The sequence below is a fragment of the Myripristis murdjan genome, chromosome 3, assembly GCF_902150065.1.
Source record: "Myripristis murdjan chromosome 3, fMyrMur1.1, whole genome shotgun sequence".
Lineage (NCBI taxonomy): Eukaryota > Metazoa > Chordata > Actinopteri > Holocentriformes > Holocentridae > Myripristis > Myripristis murdjan.
In genome coordinates, this window is record NC_043982.1 from 17497798 (window position 1) to 17516357 (window position 18560).

The window sequence follows — 18560 nt, forward strand, 5'->3', positions numbered from 1 at the left end:
TCTGTCTTTGCTTGTTGTTGTGTCTGTGTCCTCAATGTCCTGGCTGTGAGCTGCTGTCTGGTGTTCATTGCTCCTCCTCATCTTTCTCTCCACTGTTCCTTAGCACCTCCTCTGTGTTACTTGTACACAGTGAACACAGTTGCTCCATCGTCTCTGCTCCTCACTTGCTCTCGCACCTCAGCAGTGAGGTGACTAGGGGCCCCTCCTCAGTCTTCACCAGCACCTCCTCCCTGCTCCTCTGTCTCTTTTGTGCAGCTGCTGTTACTACATATATTTTTTTGGTTTCACCAAAATATATATTTGCTGAATGCCTCATAGTCTCAGCGTACATCTTCAAACTGCCTCAATATTGATATTGATCTTTTTTTTTTTTTTTTTTTTAATTTCTTTTTTATTGAGCCAGGTCCCATTGAGATACAGGATCTCTTTTTCCAGGGAGTCCTGGTTAAGATGGCAGCACAATTAGTTTCACAAAAAAACAAAACAAAACAAAACAAAAAATCACAATAGAACACAAAACAACACATAAATGCAACAGAAGGGAAGCATGCAGGCTATATCAGTGATATCCAAACACAGTTCACCTCAGGTCAAGGAAGTTAGATAAAACATGTTTTCTCCACAGCAGTTTGCAAAAGACCTTTAACCCCTTGTAGACTATTGTCGTGAATTCGCCTCAAACCACTTCCAGTCTTAATGCAGCCGAGGTGGTGTACGTATCCCACTGATGCTGCTGATGCATATTTCACACATAGGCTACCAAGAACTGTATTGGAAGCACTCTACTACCAATAATTTAGCATCGGCTTGAAGGCAAAAACACAAACAATTTATTTGTGTAGATAATTGTAAATAAATTCAGGCAGTAAGGGGTTAAAAAATATTCTAGATGATTGTTTCTCCAAAATCAAATCATGTCAAATACGTTTCATGTTTCATGTTCCGGGCAGCCTAAACTGCCAGGACCCTCTTGTATTCCAGCGTGTTCTTCTTCTTCTTTCTTTCTTTCTTCCGAGGAAGTCCTACTTCCCATGCACGAAAAATCACCAAATTTTGCACAAAGGTCCAGTCCCATGCCAGATTTCCTCAGCTGCCAACACAAGCCAATAGTCCTGATGGTGGCGCTACAGCAAGCCTCTAATTTTCAATACTTTGAAAATTTATAATAAATCAACCATATGTGCTACAGCTTTGCAATTTTCATCAAAATGTAGCCCCAATACTGAAGAAACCTTTGTACCCTTTACAATTAAAGTCAATTTTTCACTTACCAACATCTCCATGCTGTTTAGATGCAAGATGTGTATTTTCAGATTTTTGTCTTGATGACTGATTTTTATTTGTTTATTTATTTTTACAGTGGTTTGAAATCAGCCTTTCCATGCATAGGCGGCTGCTATCATGTGACTGGCTTAGTCAATTTGTGAAGCCTCAAATGAGTTGATACTTGCCAATTATCTCAGTGTGATAGAAGACGGTCCTTACTCTCAGAGATTATGAGTTCAAGCCTTAGCTTGATTTATTTATTTATTGTTGCAGCTGTAATTCCCATAATAAGCTAGAAGTTTTAAACATATACTGTGTTGTCACTTGCTAATTAGCTCAGTGAGATAGAGCATTGTCCTTCATGCCAGAAATTGTGAGTTCAAACCTCAGCTGATGCAAAACGCACATTAGAATGTCGTCTTCCAAATCTACACTTGTTGCTCAGAATTGCCTAAAATCACCCGGCCCCGACCATTGCTGCACAGCAGCTATAATTTTCTTTAGTTTGATAACCAAAACTATGTTTGTAAGATGTTAAGGGTATAAATATGCACCTATATGTAAAATTATCACCTCAAATGCTATATTTACATAGCCTTGAGAGGTAAATAAATCACATAACAAGAACTGTGTATCAAAATTAAGCAAATAAGTGGCAACTATGTACGAAACATAAGTTATGTACTAATGACATTTTTGACCTCACATAATCATATTGGATTAATTGTTATAGGCCAAATTCAACATGGCAAAAAAGAAAAAAAACATCATGGCCTTCAGAGGATGTAACATAAACCCTAGACTCACACTGGGTAAGTGCATTTTCATTAATTTGATGTTTTGTTCATGGTTTCCAAGAAACCACTAAACATATATATATTGTCAAGCAAAGCAGCAAAGTAAAACTGGGATATAAGTCCGGATATGTGTGTGTTAGCAGCATCTAGCTTTCTGTGATAGAAAAATGCCTAGTTTAGAAAAGCCATTACTGTCTTTCAGAAACAGAGCTCTAGTTCCTGTCAGACAAAGCTGGTGAGACAGAGGGCAAGTGAAATATGACTTGCCTTATATAGATTCAGGTATCAGTGATATTAATGAAATAAATGAAAATGAATGACCATGTTTTTCAGTTTCTAGTAAAACTCATTTTTAGGTTTAAAGCAAGATGGGACAAACAAATGAAAATAAGCATTACACCTTTGAAGTTTTCAAATAATTTGAATTTATTTAACAAAAAATATATAAAATATAAGAATTTTAACAAACATAAAGGACATTTGTGGCTGTTGAAAAGACGACAGTGCTATTTATCTCCTGGACTGAGACTGAAGCCGCCTTACCTCTGGAAGGAAAAGGAGGATAGTCAGTAGATGCAATACAGAATATTTTCACAGTTAATTCATTTGGTATTCTGCTGAAACAAGAATGTCTGAGGAATTACCATATTTCACCAATTAATTGCCGGGCCGCAAATAGCCGCCTGGTTCTTTTAAATGCCTGGGGTCTGCACCCATTTTGCGTATTAAACGCCCACCTGAATAACCACCGGGGCGATTATTTGCATTATATTGAGGTAAACCCAAAATAAGGCTATTCACCTTATATTTGCAGAAGTAAACAGTTAGCCGCACAATAACTGTGCCGCACTTCCGTTTTCTGTCAAAATAAGAGAGCTAGCTAACGTTAGAAAAAAGGGTGTACCGTAATCTTGAATCGACCAACTAACTCTTATTTTGACAGAAAATGGAAGTGTCAGAGGGAACGACTCACAGCGCGAGCGGTTTGCACTATGTTTGTATGTACAGATATGTTTACCTTATGCCTTACAGTACTTTTGTACTAACAATATGTTGGACAGTAACTGTCATCACAATAATGGCCTGGTGCAGGTCTGTGTAAAAATAAATTAAGGCCTAGCCACCTGGTTCTTTTAAATGCCTGGGGTCCAAGTTGATTTTGCGTATTAAACGCCCGGGCGATTAATTGAGGAAATACGATATTTTATAACAGCAGCCTTGAAACAAGCCTAAGAGGACACGGGGTGATGAAAGAAAGAATTATAAAGACTGAAGGCAAAGGAAAAGAGCCTGACGTAGTCATTATAAAAATCCTCTTAAGTGCATTGATCTTGCATCAGCACTGCAAACAAGTCTTTACACAGCAGAGCCAAATAAATATTTTATCATGCAAAATTCTCAACCAAGTCCACAAATAAATACAGTAAATACCAGGGATTTCATGTGGCCAGAAGTCATCACAGGCAGGACACCTCGGCTCTGCTCTTCCTTTGAAGTATCTGGCCACACATGGGTTGTGTATCTTTATGCCACATGTAGGATTCTCACAGATCTGGCACTGAAAGGAGATCATATTAATTCATATGAATCAGATCATAATCCAATCAACAAACCTATTTAGACAAGAAATGATCTGGGATCACATGGTAACAATGTACCATGTACCGGTCCATGTTTAAGCCCTGCCTTAAAACCGTTTAACATAAACCTGAGTTTATTATCCCTTATTTACAATAATTTTAAATAATATAGACAATACCACAAAAAACATACTACAAAAATTACTTTTGAGGAACAGAGTCTTACATACACAATACATACAAAAAAGTACCCGTACATATTTACCTGGAACACAATGTTATGGCAGATGTGGCACAGTTTCACCTGGTCTTGGTACATTGTGCGGATGTATGGCTCCATCTCTATGATGCATCTAGTGGACAGGGTGTACTCACCCCGTTTCTACATTAATTAAAAGCAAACAAAACAACAGTCAGGCGGTGAATGAGGGACAGACCAAAGTTTGAGGGATTGCAAGAAAACTGTGCAACAAAGATTAGAAACCAAATTGTAGTGAGATAAAATGAAAATCCCTAAACACATACTCCTGTAGGGTAGAGAGGGGTTATTGCTATGTGGAAAACAAGCCTGGAGAGGAGTAGGAGTGACTATTATGAGACACTTGAAAGGGAATGTTATCTAAACTTGCAGGGGTAACATTTTGAAACCGGCAGGGCATATTTTCCCTGTGAGACTGCACCTCATTGAGCCATTTATCCATCACCAGTCGGCTCAGGAGGTGCTCCGTCTCACTCTTCTTCAGCTTCTTGGTCTGCAGGCTGTCGGCGCTGTTAAGGATGTCGGTGGAAGAGACTGATCCGGTCTCAGAGCCCAAAATCAGGTCCATCTGAATCAATACAGTTAGGTTAGTCTGGAGACACTCCAGACAGAGGCAAATCAAGGTTTTTGAATCTTCAGCACTCTGCTGAATGGAGGAATGTCTCCCTTTAAAAGTTCTGTGAGTTAGAATGTAATTAAAACTGTTTTTCACACCATATAAATTATTAAAACAGGCTACAGACTGGCATTCACACTCTGACATATTTCAGGATGTGATTCCTGATCCAGCCTTTTCTAAACACACCTGCACTATAACAAGCTATGGGTGATTTCTTTTGTGCTATGTTGTATTACTCACCGTTTTCCTGAACAGCTCCAGTTCATTGTCAGCATAATCTGACGACATTCTGGTGACATCAGTCTCAGCCATGTTCACCTGGACAGGATCACAGTGAAAACCAGGTAACTGACAAGGTGTCCTGGTGGCTCACTGCACTTACACTGCAGACAACTTGAGGTGTACATTATGGGTTTACGACTCGCTTCACGTGTGCAATTTCAAGAGGGAGTGTGACAACTGTACCCACTAAAGTAAGGTTAGTGCAATAATGCTGACGTTCCTCAGACAAACATTATTCGCACTCAACACTACATGCCAATTTATTCACAATACATACATTTCAACAGTTTGCATAATAACTGGCAACAGCTTTTACCAGGGGCTACAGTGTAGTGACCTTTTGACATGCCACTATTTCAGTCTCTACAAGTAGTTTGTCTTGACAGGACCGGCAACGTTTCCAGTCAAGAAAAGCACAGAGAGCTGATTTTTATTCATCGACTATTTCCCTTTGCCACTTAGGTTCTGGTGGCAAATGACAGGCTACTTAAGTCATGCAACTGATTGTAAAATATTTAACTAATAGAATTTATCTTGTCTTCTGTTTTTGTTAATAATTCTGATTAGCAGTTCAGCGCATATTAGAACACACTGAGTCTGATCAATTTAGTTATGCCACTGCACAAGGAGAGACAATCTGTGACTACTTCAAAGATCAAGTCAATGATGTTTTGTGTGATTGTTTCTCTTGCACAGCACTGGTCAGCTGGTCGGGATGTGAGCTGAGCAGCTGGGGGTGTGCTGCGGGGCTTGCTTCAATGTTCACAATCCAACATGTGAACGTGAGCACCCTCTGGTGGGACTGCAAAGTTACCAACACAGGTAGTGTATGCACAGCACAGGAAGTAAAGCCACTAACCAAGGCATAGTACGGGAGACCATCTTCTTCAGACATCCCTTTTCTAATCTGCATGAACATGGGCTGTAAGTGTGAGCTGATGACATCAATGAACTCATCCAGTCTGTCAGGGGCACAGTGTGCTGCAAGGGAAGACACAGTTTATTAGAACAGGAGTAGTACGTGTCTGTAGCTCTCATACTGCAATAGCTCTCTGAGACTTACTGCAGAGTCAAACCATCCTCACAAACCAGGGAACTTGAACATTTCCAACTTCACTGAGGCTACATTCTAACAAGTGGCCTAGATCTCTTTTTTTCCTCAAATGTGACGCAGATATGATTTTTTTTTTTTTTGATCTTCAAAAACTGACACACTGAATCTGACATTTTCAACTCTGACTTTGGCCACTTTCACATGTGGTCCTATACCAGTTATACATCTGATTCCTGGTGACGCTGTGTGAACACTCAGATCAGAATTCATGTTTTTCCTACCACCTACCTCCTACTGCCTGCTTATATCACTGACAGTGTCAATACTGATTCATTGTAAGCAGTGGTGGTTCAAAATCAAAACACGGAGAATCGAAGCAGCAGTGACAGGGAGACCGGAGGTTGCAGATTTAATCAATATAAGGGAAGATGCTTCAATCAAAGCCGCTTTTTGCCTTCTTGCTGTCAACCTGAACAGCTGATGGACTGCCACCACACCACTGTTACCACAGTAAAAAGACTCCTGTTCTAAACAAAATTAAAACATATCACTGTACTTAAAGAATGTTAAACAGCATAAGTTAGTTAATATAATAGCTGATGAACTCAAGTCACAATAAAAAAAAAAAACATTGTCTTACTTTGGGTAGCACTTGACCAACATTAGTACACCTCAGCAACAAAACACACACACAGACATATATACATGTATATCACTGCTGCTGGATAAAGACTTTGTATTATCAAAGAGTTAGCTTTTCAGTACTTTAGTAATCACACTTATTTTGCTATGTTTTGAATAGATAACATCATTGCTAAGGTCCTAAAACTTGTTCTACTTTCACAGGAACAAGAAACAGGCCTGTTCATCTCTTATGAATCCTGCCTCCTCTTACGCTGACGATGTAACTATGGTTTGACAGGATTAGTTAGTGCATATATTTAACAATACTTATGTAAAATATCCCACCATTGTGTGCATCACAGCAATGCCGATGGAGAGCCCTTGCTTCCTGTTCATTAATGATGCCTTTAGCCATCATGGCTTGTAGGAACCGTCGATGGCTGTCTCCCATCGGTCGTGACATAGCTCGGGATGGGCCTACACACACAAAAATAACAGCGGTCACACACAGTTACAGCTTACATTTAACAAGGGCGAATGGTGGCAAGCTAAAGCACAGCAAAGGGAATACAGGAGGGGGTGGTGGCCATAGGCGGAATTTGCGGGGGGCAGGTGGGGCATCGCCCCCCCCCTAGCGTCTGAAACGTGTCACTACATTGAGTCAAAAATAGGTCCAATTTTTTTTTTTCCTGTATACATATCTATAAACATTTAAGCAATGCAATAAAATAAGATTATTTTCAGAAATAAATCTGAATTACATTATGTTTGGTATTGTAATAAATAAAATAATAATGCCCCCCCCAGCGCAAATTTCAAACTCCGCCTATGGTGGTGGCATTTACTTTCCATCCCACTGGTAGGGATAAAGGATGATTAAAAATACTGATCTGGACCCTGTCTGCCTCCTCAGTCAAAGTCAGGTTGACATACAGTGGCTCATCCCATACCTGCCCTGCCAATGCATGATTTTGGCAGAAGTGCAACAGGCATCCAGCTTTTGTTACAAAAAACAAACAAACAAACAAACAAAAAAGAGTTGCTTCTGATGCAAGCAGGTTTCCTCTCAAACCCAAAATGTAAAGAGTGAGTTTAGTCATTTGGGTTTAATTGATTTTTAAATGGGTTTTTGATTTTTATTTGGGTCAGCTGGCATGTTGAGAGCAGACAGCATATTCATGGTGAAACGCAGTATAAGTATAAATCTGCAGTGGCTCTTAGTGACACCAGCCATTTCAGTCACAAACCCCAAACCACAGACCACAAACCCCATAAGTCCTCAAAAGTAGCCTGGCTGCCGCGATCATCGTCGTCTTAACATTGAACTAACCTAGCATTAATACAAATACATCACCGATATATCCAGCCAGTGTTGGAGTCGTCATGTTATCTCCGTGTTTTCAGCAACACACAGTTTAGTGAGATGGAGACCAAACGGCTCCTCACGAAACTTCCGGCCGTTATCATTTTATTTCCATCGGCGGCTTCAACTATCAACAGCAGATGCACTTTTTGTAAAAAAAAAAAAAAAAAAAAAAAAAAAGAAAAGAAAAGAAAATTGGTTTAAAAAAAATCCCCACTTATACATTTATAAAGATTCCGATTTTAAAACATATTTCACTACTACTGATCATTTAAAACTCACATGACAAATTGGCAAAAGCTATTAAATTACACTTAGACATTTCAAATTTACTCCAATTAGTAAGCAGACCCAAAGGGTTTTTTGTTTGTTTGTTTTCTATTTTCTTTCTTTCCCCCACATTTTGTTATTTGTTGTTCACTGTAGTTTATTTTCGTATTATTTTTATACTGAAGCATGTTATTTAGAAAATTTAATCAAATGAAAAAGAACAGAAAACATTCCAACGGTCGCAGTTACAGGACAAGTAGTGTTCAATCACACCTACTTGACAAGTTTTATTAAAATGTATTGATATTTGGGCATATAAATCGTTAAGTTACTACCTCAGGTTAGGAACAGCTGCCAGACTCCAAAGATTTCACTTTGGGCGACAGATATTTGGTTTTTCTCTGCTCCCGGACACCTCTGACCTCTGTCCATAGAGGAATATATCCGTCCTCTCACTACCACCTTGGAAGAGCACAAGATGAGGGGGAGACCATAGACATAATATATATTATATATATTATGTCTATGGGGGAGACCCTGTCAGATCTGTAACTGTCCACGGGAGGGCGGCCCCATGTGACCTCGTTGGACTGAGCCCGGTCCGGACACCAGGCCTGGCTCCAGGAGGGGGCCCCGGTCTCCCTGTCCCGGCCGAGGTGCCTGTGACACTGCTCGGCCTGCAGATGAGGGCTCTCTGAACCGCTCCATGTCAGGACCCTCACCTGACACTCCTCTGCCGTGGGAGGCCCTACCAGGAGCCACCTGCTCCTGGCAGCACAGCTCCCAGGGTCACATCCTCCACCACGATAAGGCTGCGATTCCAGGAGGGGATGATGATGAATATCTTTATCTAGATATGAACATGCGTGATACTAATATCTATATAAATAATATCAAATTTAGGGTTGGTGTTAGCCTAAGGCAGTGACTGATCTGTTGTGATTAAAAAATATTTTGTGAAGTAACTGCATTTTATACATTCAACTGCATTTATTATGCTTCCACTGTTGCTACACTTAAAATATTGTTGAGGCGTTGTGTCGAAGCAGAGTTTGATTTTAATTTTTTATCATTTATTTTAAAAATCTAGGTTTTTTTTTTTTTTTTTTAAATTTCAATTAACTATTTTTCCACACCTAGTGAACTATAACCCCCTTGCTTGTTAGACAGGGCAGCCACTGGATGTGATGGGGGTTGTGGGACAACTTGTGGGAGGTCTGCCACTTGTTTTTTGGTTTCCAGAAAGGAGTTTCCAAGGGTCCTAAACTTTATAAATAAGGTCTCCCTGTGTCATGAAAACACACCCTGCGTTCCAAATCGCATACTTATACTTTTTACTTTTAGTATGTACTGCAGCTGCCCTTTCAAAGTATGGAGTTTAGTATGTATTGGGACATACGCACCCTGCGTTCCAATACTTATACTACTATACTATTTAGTAGGGAAAAAAAGAATTAGTATGTCCCAATACATACTAAACTACATACTTTGTAAGGGCAGCTGCAGTACATACTAAAAGTAAAAAGTATAAGTATGCGATTTGGAACGCAGGGTAATTCTTTTTTTCCCTACTAAATAGTATGGTAGTATGGGTATTGGAACGCAGGGATAGTGTTACTGCAGCTAACTGGTGTGTGTGAGCTTCAGGAGGACAGAAGACACACACTTCCTCTCAGCCTGTTTCCATCACCGAGCAGCAGCTTGGAAAAACAAGCATGGACAGCCTCAAACTTACCAGCCGTCCCGTCGACCAAATCGCAGTCTAGTCAGCTTAAGAGCGCCACCCCTCTATCTTTAATCTCTTTTACCAATTCGTCATTTTAACACCTCTAATTACTGTAAAATAACAGCGAAGTTATCTGCCTTTTCTTCCTTATTCATTCATCCTCCCACTTCTTCTCAAGTCCCTGGTGTTTTTCTGCTTTAGCTGTAGAAGCAGAAATTTTATTCACGATAATAAACAATATCGTGATGAAGTTGACTTACCCTCTCCCTGTGGCTTCACCTTGCAATGCGCGCCTTCCGTGTCCTGTAGACGTCACTGCGTCACATTGCGTCACGTCGTTGCGTTTACAACACTAGGAAACTGTCTGCACTTCCCAAAGGGCTCGATAGATGGCGCAAGACCACAGAGCACAGGCGCGATTGACGGGTCCCTGTGCTTCTGCATACACGCTGTGTTCCTGACTTGAGCTAAAACACACTGCTTAGTCTTACATGTGTGATGTCTTGAGTTTGTTTGCTCAAAAGCAATGGCAATAGTTCTTTACATTAGACAACACAATAGTTACACAATAGTTTGGTTTAGTTTACTGAGAAAAACAAACAAACAAGTAACATAATATTGAAACACAGACAGCAAAGTGACACGTTTGTATTTTACTATTAAAACCCTGAGTTCTATTGCTGTACTTGATGTCACACACCACAGGACACAGGGACAATAACAGGAATGAGGTACATGTCATGTGTTGGAAGGGAAGGCTGCACTTCAACAATATGATTCTCAGTGGATTACTATACACTGAGATATTATATTACAGATATTATATTAAAGTACTTTTTGCACAAGTTGCTGTTCTCTAACAAGGAGTTTAACGGCAAAATTCACATCAGGTGTTTGATGCTCCAGCTCATCGAGGTCGTATCATTAGGGAATGGCTGCTGGAGACTGGGGTACCTCAGATGGAGTGGCCTGCACTTTCTCCAGACCTGAATCCCATAGAAAACCTATGGGATCAGCTGAGTCGCCGTGTAGAGGCTGGAGCTCTGCACCCCAGAACCTCAATGTCCTGAGGGCCGCCCTTCAAGAAGAGTGGGATGCCATGCCTCAGCAGACAATAAGTCGACTTGTGAACAGCATGAGACGTCGTTGTCAAGCTGGAATTGATGCTCAAGGGCACATGACAAGTTATTGACACTGACATTTTTTGTTGTGGTATATCCACCACTGTTGTTGGCTTTTGTTTCAAGAAATTGTTTGAGATGAGGAAATCACCAGTGTATGCTTCTACTTAAATGCCCTACTTTCATGATATAATATCACTGTTGTGTGAACTTTTTACATTTTCCATAAATTTCACCAAAAAGCCAAATATCCCTAACTTTTTGTGAGTAGTGTATGTATCCTGCTTGCTGCCTTATTGGCCAGGCCTTGCTCGTAAAAGAGATTTTTTTTTTTTTTTATCTCAATCAATTTTGCCTGGTTAAATAAAGGTTTAAATAAATAAAAATAAATTACGAGTAAAGCCAAACTACTGGAAGAGTTAAACCAGGAAAGGCCGCCTCTCCCATCGGCTCCGTTCCCTGCAGGCGTGCGCTAAGCTGGAAATGAGGAAATGGGCTTCCCATGAAAAAGGACGGCGATGACGCGCAGCGGTTCCAGTAAATAAGTTTTCCGAGCAGGAGCGCGCACCGTCTGCGGCGCACGTTGCGTGGCGGCTGACCTAATCTGTTGCTGTCGAAGAAAATACCGTACGCTGTCTAAGATTACCTAGGCTTTCAGGAGGTGGGTCTTATTCTGGACTTCAAAGTTGGTGTGTTTTGTTTTTTCTGTCAAAGGTCTTTGACTTAGCCGTTCCAAGCATTCACAACTTCCAAACTGGTGTGGTCTCAGGTTGCTGCGGCAAGGAATGGCCTTATTATTCCTGCTCCTTATTGTGGGAATCATTGTTTCTGTGACACCTCTTTCTGGTAAGTACCAGTCACTACCAATAGTTTAACCAGTATAACTCATTTGAACTGTTTCTAATCTGTTGTTAAAACGTCTGTTTGCTGCAGGGTTTGAAAATGAAACGGGCTTCCACTGTGGCAACGACGGTGAAAACTGGATATTTTGCCAGTTCAGACCAAGAGCTGACCAGTCAAAAAACTGCTCTGAGTACAGGTTGGATATACCGCAAGACGACAGGTGAGTTAAAGAAGTGTGTTTACCATATTGTTTTGGTTGCGCCTTTGTAATCAGACTCAGTTTTGGGTGAGGTGATGATGAAAAAGCAGCTGAAGCAACAGCCATGTTTGCAGCTTCATATCCAGGTTACACATTAGTTTCAAACCATGGCGGTCAACACTATGAACTGCTTCTCCCACAGCTCTCCCAAAAGCTCTTGCATTTCCAAGGACCAGCAGGGCCTCAGCGGAGAGTGCAGCTGCTCTTTGAGAACGATAATTGTGATGGGGGTGTCCCACACAGTCATACTGATGACAGAGGACAGGCAGCTGAGCAACACCACCATCAACACTGCAACGACTGGTCAGTTGTTCTCTCTTCAGTGAGAAATGAATCACAAATCATGTGTTATTCATGTGAAAAAGAACAATTATCCCCCAGAGCAACAGGCCAGACCCATTTTTACTTACTATTGCTGCTTCTCCTCCCCCCCCCCCCCCCCCCCCCCCCCTTTTTTTTTTTTTTTTTTTTTTGTTGTTGTTGGGGAAAATTGTGTTGAGCATGGTGCTGTAGCAGTAGTCTTACGTTTAAGATGTATAAGAAAGTTTTTTTTTTTTTTTTAAATGATCACTATGATATATGCCGCAGCTATGAATTTTTGTGATTGTTGGCCCAGACAAAAGGAACCCTCTACCCTGGTGCCTGGACCTTATACATACAAGTCCACAGCTATGCTTTTATTAAATTAAGTGACACAATTAGTCCATGTAGGCTACTTTTCACAACTCAGATGAGGTGAAACCAGATGTTTCTGCCTGTCTGGAGAAAGTGGTACATGTTCACTAATTATTAATTATATCATCTGATTGTCAGCCCACTGAGAAATATATTTTAAAATGTCTTTTCCTCTTGCTTTTCTACAGTAAAGCCCAGAACCCCAACAATCACCTCGGTGGAACAGTTGAAAAATGGGAATTTTGTCGTCAAATGGAAAAAAAACTACAGCTCTGGCACTTTCAGCAAGAACTTAGTTTCTCTGGTGACTTACCGAAAAAAAGGAGAGTCAGAAGAGGTAAGGCAGTGTCCCATGACTTTGTAAGACTGAGCTGGATTTGGACTCAAGTTGCAGACGGGGACTCAGACGGGGTGTTAAGGGGCCACCTATTTGTGTCTGGTCTGACAAAATAATCATTGATTAGAGTTCATAACTGACCACTTGGCACCCATTGCACCCCTGGCCGTCATCTGTGTCTGTCGTCCTTCCCAAGATTTCTTTCTTTCTTCCCTCCATTTCTGCCTTGCAGATTGTTTGGGGGGGAGATTATTTTTCTTCTCCAATATGAGGGTTCAGGCCAGGGGATGTTGTTTTGCTGTGAGGTTTTACACTGATAAATAGATGTAAATGTCAAATAAACGGTGGAGGATAATGGAATAGAAAACTTCTACCAGAATTTCTACCAGAAAAGTTGAACAAAACAGAAAGCCAATGGTCAAATCAGTCTCATTTGCATTTCACATTTTGATGGCAAATTGCTTATTTCAGTTTATCATCCCTAGCTGTGAAATCATTTGATTCAGTGTTTTTTTAAAAACAGGATGGTTTGTTTATATGATGTATTTCCAATGTCTTTCCCTTCTGTTATGCATTTTATTCATTTATTTATTTGGCAATGTGCTGTTTGTTCTGAGTGATTCATGAAAATTATTATAATGAGGGGAAAAGTGGGGGGAAAAGAAAACAAAAAACAAAACCTTGAAGAACATTTGTGTTATCCTCTTATTGTGTCTCCATACCAGGTGTCAGAAAAAGTTAACAAGTTGATGACGTCCCATGAAATACTTGGTGAGCATTTGGAGCCGAGGACGACGTATGTGGTCAGCGTCAAAACCCACTTGTCATTTCATCAGCAGTTCAGTGACAGCAGCAAGGAGGTGGAATTTGTAACCCGTAAGTACCATTTTTACCACTTTGCTGTCCCATTTATTTTCTCACTGTGGGTTGACTGAATACACTTTGACATCTGAAGAAGTGCCAGTGATATAGATTTTGTGTATCAAAAGTTGCATACAGTCACAACAAACATGCATTTGACAACAAGCATTACATAAAAAACATACTTCACCTCAAACACATGTAATCTAGCACACAGTGCATACTGACTTTTTAATGCACTGTCTGTCACTGCTGAAAAAACAGTTTTTCATTTTTCTCTGTGTATGCAAGTACTCAGTGAAAATGACAATAAATACATCTTGAATCTTGAGTCATCAGGTAGGAAGCAAGCACACAACAGGGTCAGGTGATACAACAACAAGAGTAGCAAATACAAGCGGTCGGGAAACAACAGGTAAAGCAAAACAGCAGCAGCAAGAGAGCAACGATGTGCACAGGACAAACATGCAGCAGACAGACCAAGGTTAGGGAATATCAGTGAGCCGGGAAACATCTGCATGTATCAGTGAGAACGTCCATAATAAAGTCCCTGGGAGCTGACATGGGTGTAAAATCATCCAGTTTTTAGTGTTTTTTGGAGATTGTTGCGCAATGTTGAGCAATGCCTTAAACAACTGAATTTCAGTATGTCTTCCCCCATACATGAACAGGATACACAGTAACATCTCATCACGTTGAGAGTAATCTTGCTATTACATACAGCTTGTTACTCTTCCGCACAAATAGGAATGAAATGTGCATAAAATTATATGCCCAGAGACATGCTGGTCAGGTGAATAGGACGCTCCGAATTGTCCAGAGGTGTGAATGTGAGTGTGTTTGTCCGTGTGTGTGTGTGTGTGTGTGTCTGCACTGCACAGCTTACATTCTAGTTTGAAGATGGGAAGATCCAAAAAGTTTATTTCCTAACTTTTCCTATCTTAAAAATGAAGACCTGTTTTGCTCTGATAATGACTCTAATTGTAAATGAGAACTAACTTCAAAATTCATGTAAAATCCATATGGAGCTGCTACATACTGTCATCGTTCACATCAAAAACACAGGCAATAAACGTGAGAGCGGGCAAAACATGTCCTAAGGCCTAATTGAGAGTATTGTCTGTAATGTCATTTTTTTATTCATTACATATTATTCATTATTCATTACATGTTACTTCACAGCTGCCTCGGCTTTCATTGAGCACTTGGCTGTCATCATCAGCCTGAGTTTTGCTTCAGTCATCTTGACGAGTGTCGCGTTTGGCTGTTTAGTCAGGTGAGTCATACCGCTACTGTACTAACGAAATACCAGAATGCTGTACAAATACTGTAAGTCTCTATTTGCTTTGTTATTGCAAAAGGATCTGCCTGTTCTGCCTGTCTTTTTGATTTATGTGTTCATGAACTAATTTATTGATCGATGTGATTTTAGATACAAAACCAAGTGGTGGGACAAAGTTGCCAAACCTCAAAATTCCTCAGTTTTAAGTATGCTGCCACGTGAAAAGAAGGTGAGACTTGTGTTAGTGTCAGCCTCATGCGAACAGTTCAGTATGTGTGACGCTCACCAGTATCACTTGTCGCATGCAAATCTCGCAGCATCAGTTTTTGTGCCTCTATTCATTTTACTTCATTGCTTTTATGCAAAACCAGTTTCAGTTTTCACTAAGTGGAACCAAGCTCAGATGACCTTACATAGACTTACGTACAGGAACAAGGTTTTCTTTTTCAGTTGTAATGCAAAAAAAAAAAAAAAAGTTTAAATATTGTACATTTTCAGTAAAGGGATTTGAAAGTGAAATGGTATCTATCTATCTATCTATCTATCTATCTATAACTAGATTTTATGCTCCTTGTTGCAGCTCTTACAGCCTTCAGAGCCTGCTTTGTCTTCAGTCTATGTTGAAGAACCCCTTTATCCAAATGATGGAAAACCATGGTTAGTATTTAAATATACAGGCTGCATTATAATAACACAATGGAGTTAAAGAGAGAGGGATCAAGTTGCATTGATACTAAAAAACACAAGTGCTGGTGTCATTTTCAATAGTTTGATATTTACTTGGGACCTTATTCTTGTGACAGTCCTGCCAGGGTGTTTAGTTGTGATTGTATCTAACATTGGCATTTTAAATAACCTTTTTGATTTTTCATCATTCAGGTCAAAATGTTCACTTGACCCCAGCAGTAAAAGTCTTCAGCAAAGCAGTGGAATCAGTTCTGGTGGCTCTTCTTTGGGTTATGCAAATTCGGGGCCCGACATCATCGCCAGCATTCAGGAGGCCCTCTGCAAAGCCTTACCTCAGCTTGGCCAGAAGTTACCAGAGGCAGACGCTTTCCTTACAGAGTCAAACAAAAACAACAGTTTGCTCTCCACCGACTACAGCCCCTGCAGTGGCAGAGATGATGATCTGAAGGATTCTGGATCATCTAGTTTTGACAACAGGACATATTCAATCCTCATCCCTAGTATTGAGAGCCAGATTACAAGTGATAGCTCTGAGATCCAAACACAACCTGCAGTGATTTGTGACCCAGCCTATCAGCCCAGCGAGGGTGATGTTATGAGGAGCACCAGTCCTGACCAAGTGGTACCGGTTTGTCTGGCTGCTGGACAACAAGATGCTGAGTTACCACCAGCTGCTTCATCTGGTCTGCAGACAGACTTTTCATACCAGCCATGCAATGCGGATTCTGGGAGCTCTTCATCTGCAGACACCTCCAGTTTGTCGTCAACCTCAAGCGACATCAACATAGCTGCGTCTTGTCAGATTGGTGCCGGTGAAGAGGATGGATGTGAGGATAGCCATGAGGCAGATAGTGGTGCTGTGAACCCAGCCGAGACAAGCCAAGATGTGTGTGGTGAACAGGCGCCTGTGTGTGATGCAAACCCCTGTTATGGCAGTCTGCCTGCATTCTCACACAGCTCTCCCATAATGGATGATGACTATCAAGCTTTTCAAAGCCTTGTGAAGCAGCCAGATATTGCGCTCTTGGAAGAGAGCAGTGGAGACCAATGGGAACAGCCACAGTTGGACAAACATCCAGAAGAATCCTCCACTAAGATCTCTCAAAGTTCCTCAGATGCTGTGCTTCCAGATTTCTCTGACAACGCTCAGGCTGGGCGATGTCTTCCTGAGTTTGAAACATCATTATTCTCCTTTCTACCCTCTGACCACTCCGAGGCAGTAATCACAGACAGTGGGTATCAATGTCTGTAGTATTTTTATGGATTTTTTTAATGTCAATTTCAATAACATTCCTGCTTCTTCATTTACAATATGGTGTACTTTATTGTTACCATGGGGAAATTTGTCCAAGACAAAGTGATGCATTGGTACAGAATAAATATTGGGCCAACCTGTGTAAAAGCACCACAACAATCATATTGCACAATCTTAATAGTAGATGTAGTCAGTTGCACATACACAGTCTATCGTTGAAATCTACTGCACAACCTGACTTGTTCACTGTCGAACTGTTGCATCGCCTTTGCTATTTGAGATTATTTAGTTTGTGTTTGGGGACTCTTGACTGGCCTGCCAGAGGACAAAGGCTCATGACTTGGACGACGGGACAGAGGGAAGGGATGATATCACAAAGACTGAAACAGATTCAAAACTGTGGTATTATCCCTTAGACAAAGAAAAGAGGCTATAGGCTGCACTCACTGATTAATTATTAACAGAAAAAAATACTCATCCTTAATACGCGAGCAATAATGTTTTATATACACTAGATAATATATTGTGGTAATAGAATATATTAAAAAATACACAAGGAATTGCACCTTTTCGTATATTGAAAAATAAAGATACTGGCTTCCTTTATCTGCTAATTATTAAATGTTTATGTTTATGTTTATTTGTAAACTTCAACTTGTCAAAGTTAATACCATGTGGCATTTTCATAACGCTTGTAGATTTGATAGTGTATAGTGTGTAGACAAAGATTTGCTGTTAACATGAAAAATCCATAGTTTTCTAGTAAGTGAGTTTCATATATGCTGCATATTGTTATATGTTATGTAACTGAAGTCATAGGTTTTATCATAGTGGATATCCATGATATCACCTCCCATACAGGGAAAACTGTTACTGGGAGACAGTTCAGCTGCCTAGTGTCGTCTTTTTAAGAGAAATCAACATAGTGCATGCACACTGCATTGCTGAAGTGTTTTATAAATGCTGGTTTATACTTAAAATTATCATGCCTACAACCTAACTTCACTGATCAGTGAAACATGGGGACCGTCTTAGATTATAACATTAGCCTTTTTTCACCCAGTAGAAAGCTGTGCGGAAAGTGGGAGGAAGAGGTGCCATGCAGATGAGCTGGATTTGACCAGACAGCCCTTATGTTTCTTATTCAACTGAACAAAAGTCAAAACAGGAAGACGGCTTGCATTCAGTGTGCACTCAGTGTGAATCTGCACCCTGACGAAAGAAATGTACAAATCCTGCACTGAAAAAAGACAATTAAAAATGAAAACTGAAGTGAAGCTGTGAAGAATTCTGTTCTTTGAGTGCGAGCCATGACCCTGTTTTGACCCTGTTTCAGTTTGAACTGTAACACACACACCAAACAGAAAAAAATGTGAGCATGGTGGCTTTTTTTCTCATTG

The 18560-nt window shown here is 40.4% G+C and overlaps 2 protein-coding genes across 5 annotated transcripts; one reads left to right on the forward strand and one right to left on the reverse strand.

Moving 5' to 3' along the window:
* Positions 1-2464: 2464 nt before the first annotated feature.
* Positions 2465-10188, reverse strand: nsmce1 (NSE1 component of SMC5/6 complex). 3 transcript variants are annotated; one of them, XM_030076802.1, is made up of 8 exons: positions 7836-7934; positions 6827-6958; positions 5663-5784; positions 4762-4839; positions 4324-4470; positions 3909-4025; positions 3495-3621; positions 2465-2608 (listed from the first exon to the last, which is right to left on the reverse strand). In XM_030076802.1, exons 1-8 carry the CDS (start codon positions 7864-7866, stop codon positions 2574-2576), a joined length of 789 nt encoding a protein of 262 aa, XP_029932662.1. In that variant the 5' UTR covers positions 7867-7934; the 3' UTR covers positions 2465-2573. The 3 variants fall into 3 exon arrangements, with proteins under 3 accessions (XP_029932662.1, XP_029932668.1, XP_029932673.1); XM_030076808.1 differs by lacking the exon at positions 7836-7934 and adding an exon at positions 10101-10188 and having other exon boundaries at positions 2574-2608; XM_030076813.1 differs by lacking the exon at positions 7836-7934 and adding an exon at positions 9850-10009 and having other exon boundaries at positions 2574-2608.
* Positions 10189-11449: 1261 nt separating this feature from the next.
* On the forward strand, positions 11450-18551 carry LOC115376370 (uncharacterized). 2 transcript variants are annotated; one of them, XM_030075914.1, is made up of 11 exons: positions 11450-11622; positions 11731-11807; positions 11895-12024; positions 12206-12366; positions 12927-13075; positions 13801-13951; positions 15119-15212; positions 15369-15447; positions 15799-15875; positions 16098-17137; positions 18224-18551. In XM_030075914.1, exons 2-11 carry the CDS (start codon positions 11747-11749, stop codon positions 18310-18312), a joined length of 2031 nt encoding a protein of 676 aa, XP_029931774.1. In that variant the 5' UTR covers positions 11450-11622; positions 11731-11746; the 3' UTR covers positions 18313-18551. The 2 variants fall into 2 exon arrangements, with proteins under 2 accessions (XP_029931774.1, XP_029931781.1); XM_030075921.1 differs by having other exon boundaries at positions 18227-18551.
* Positions 18552-18560: the final 9 nt, after the last annotated feature.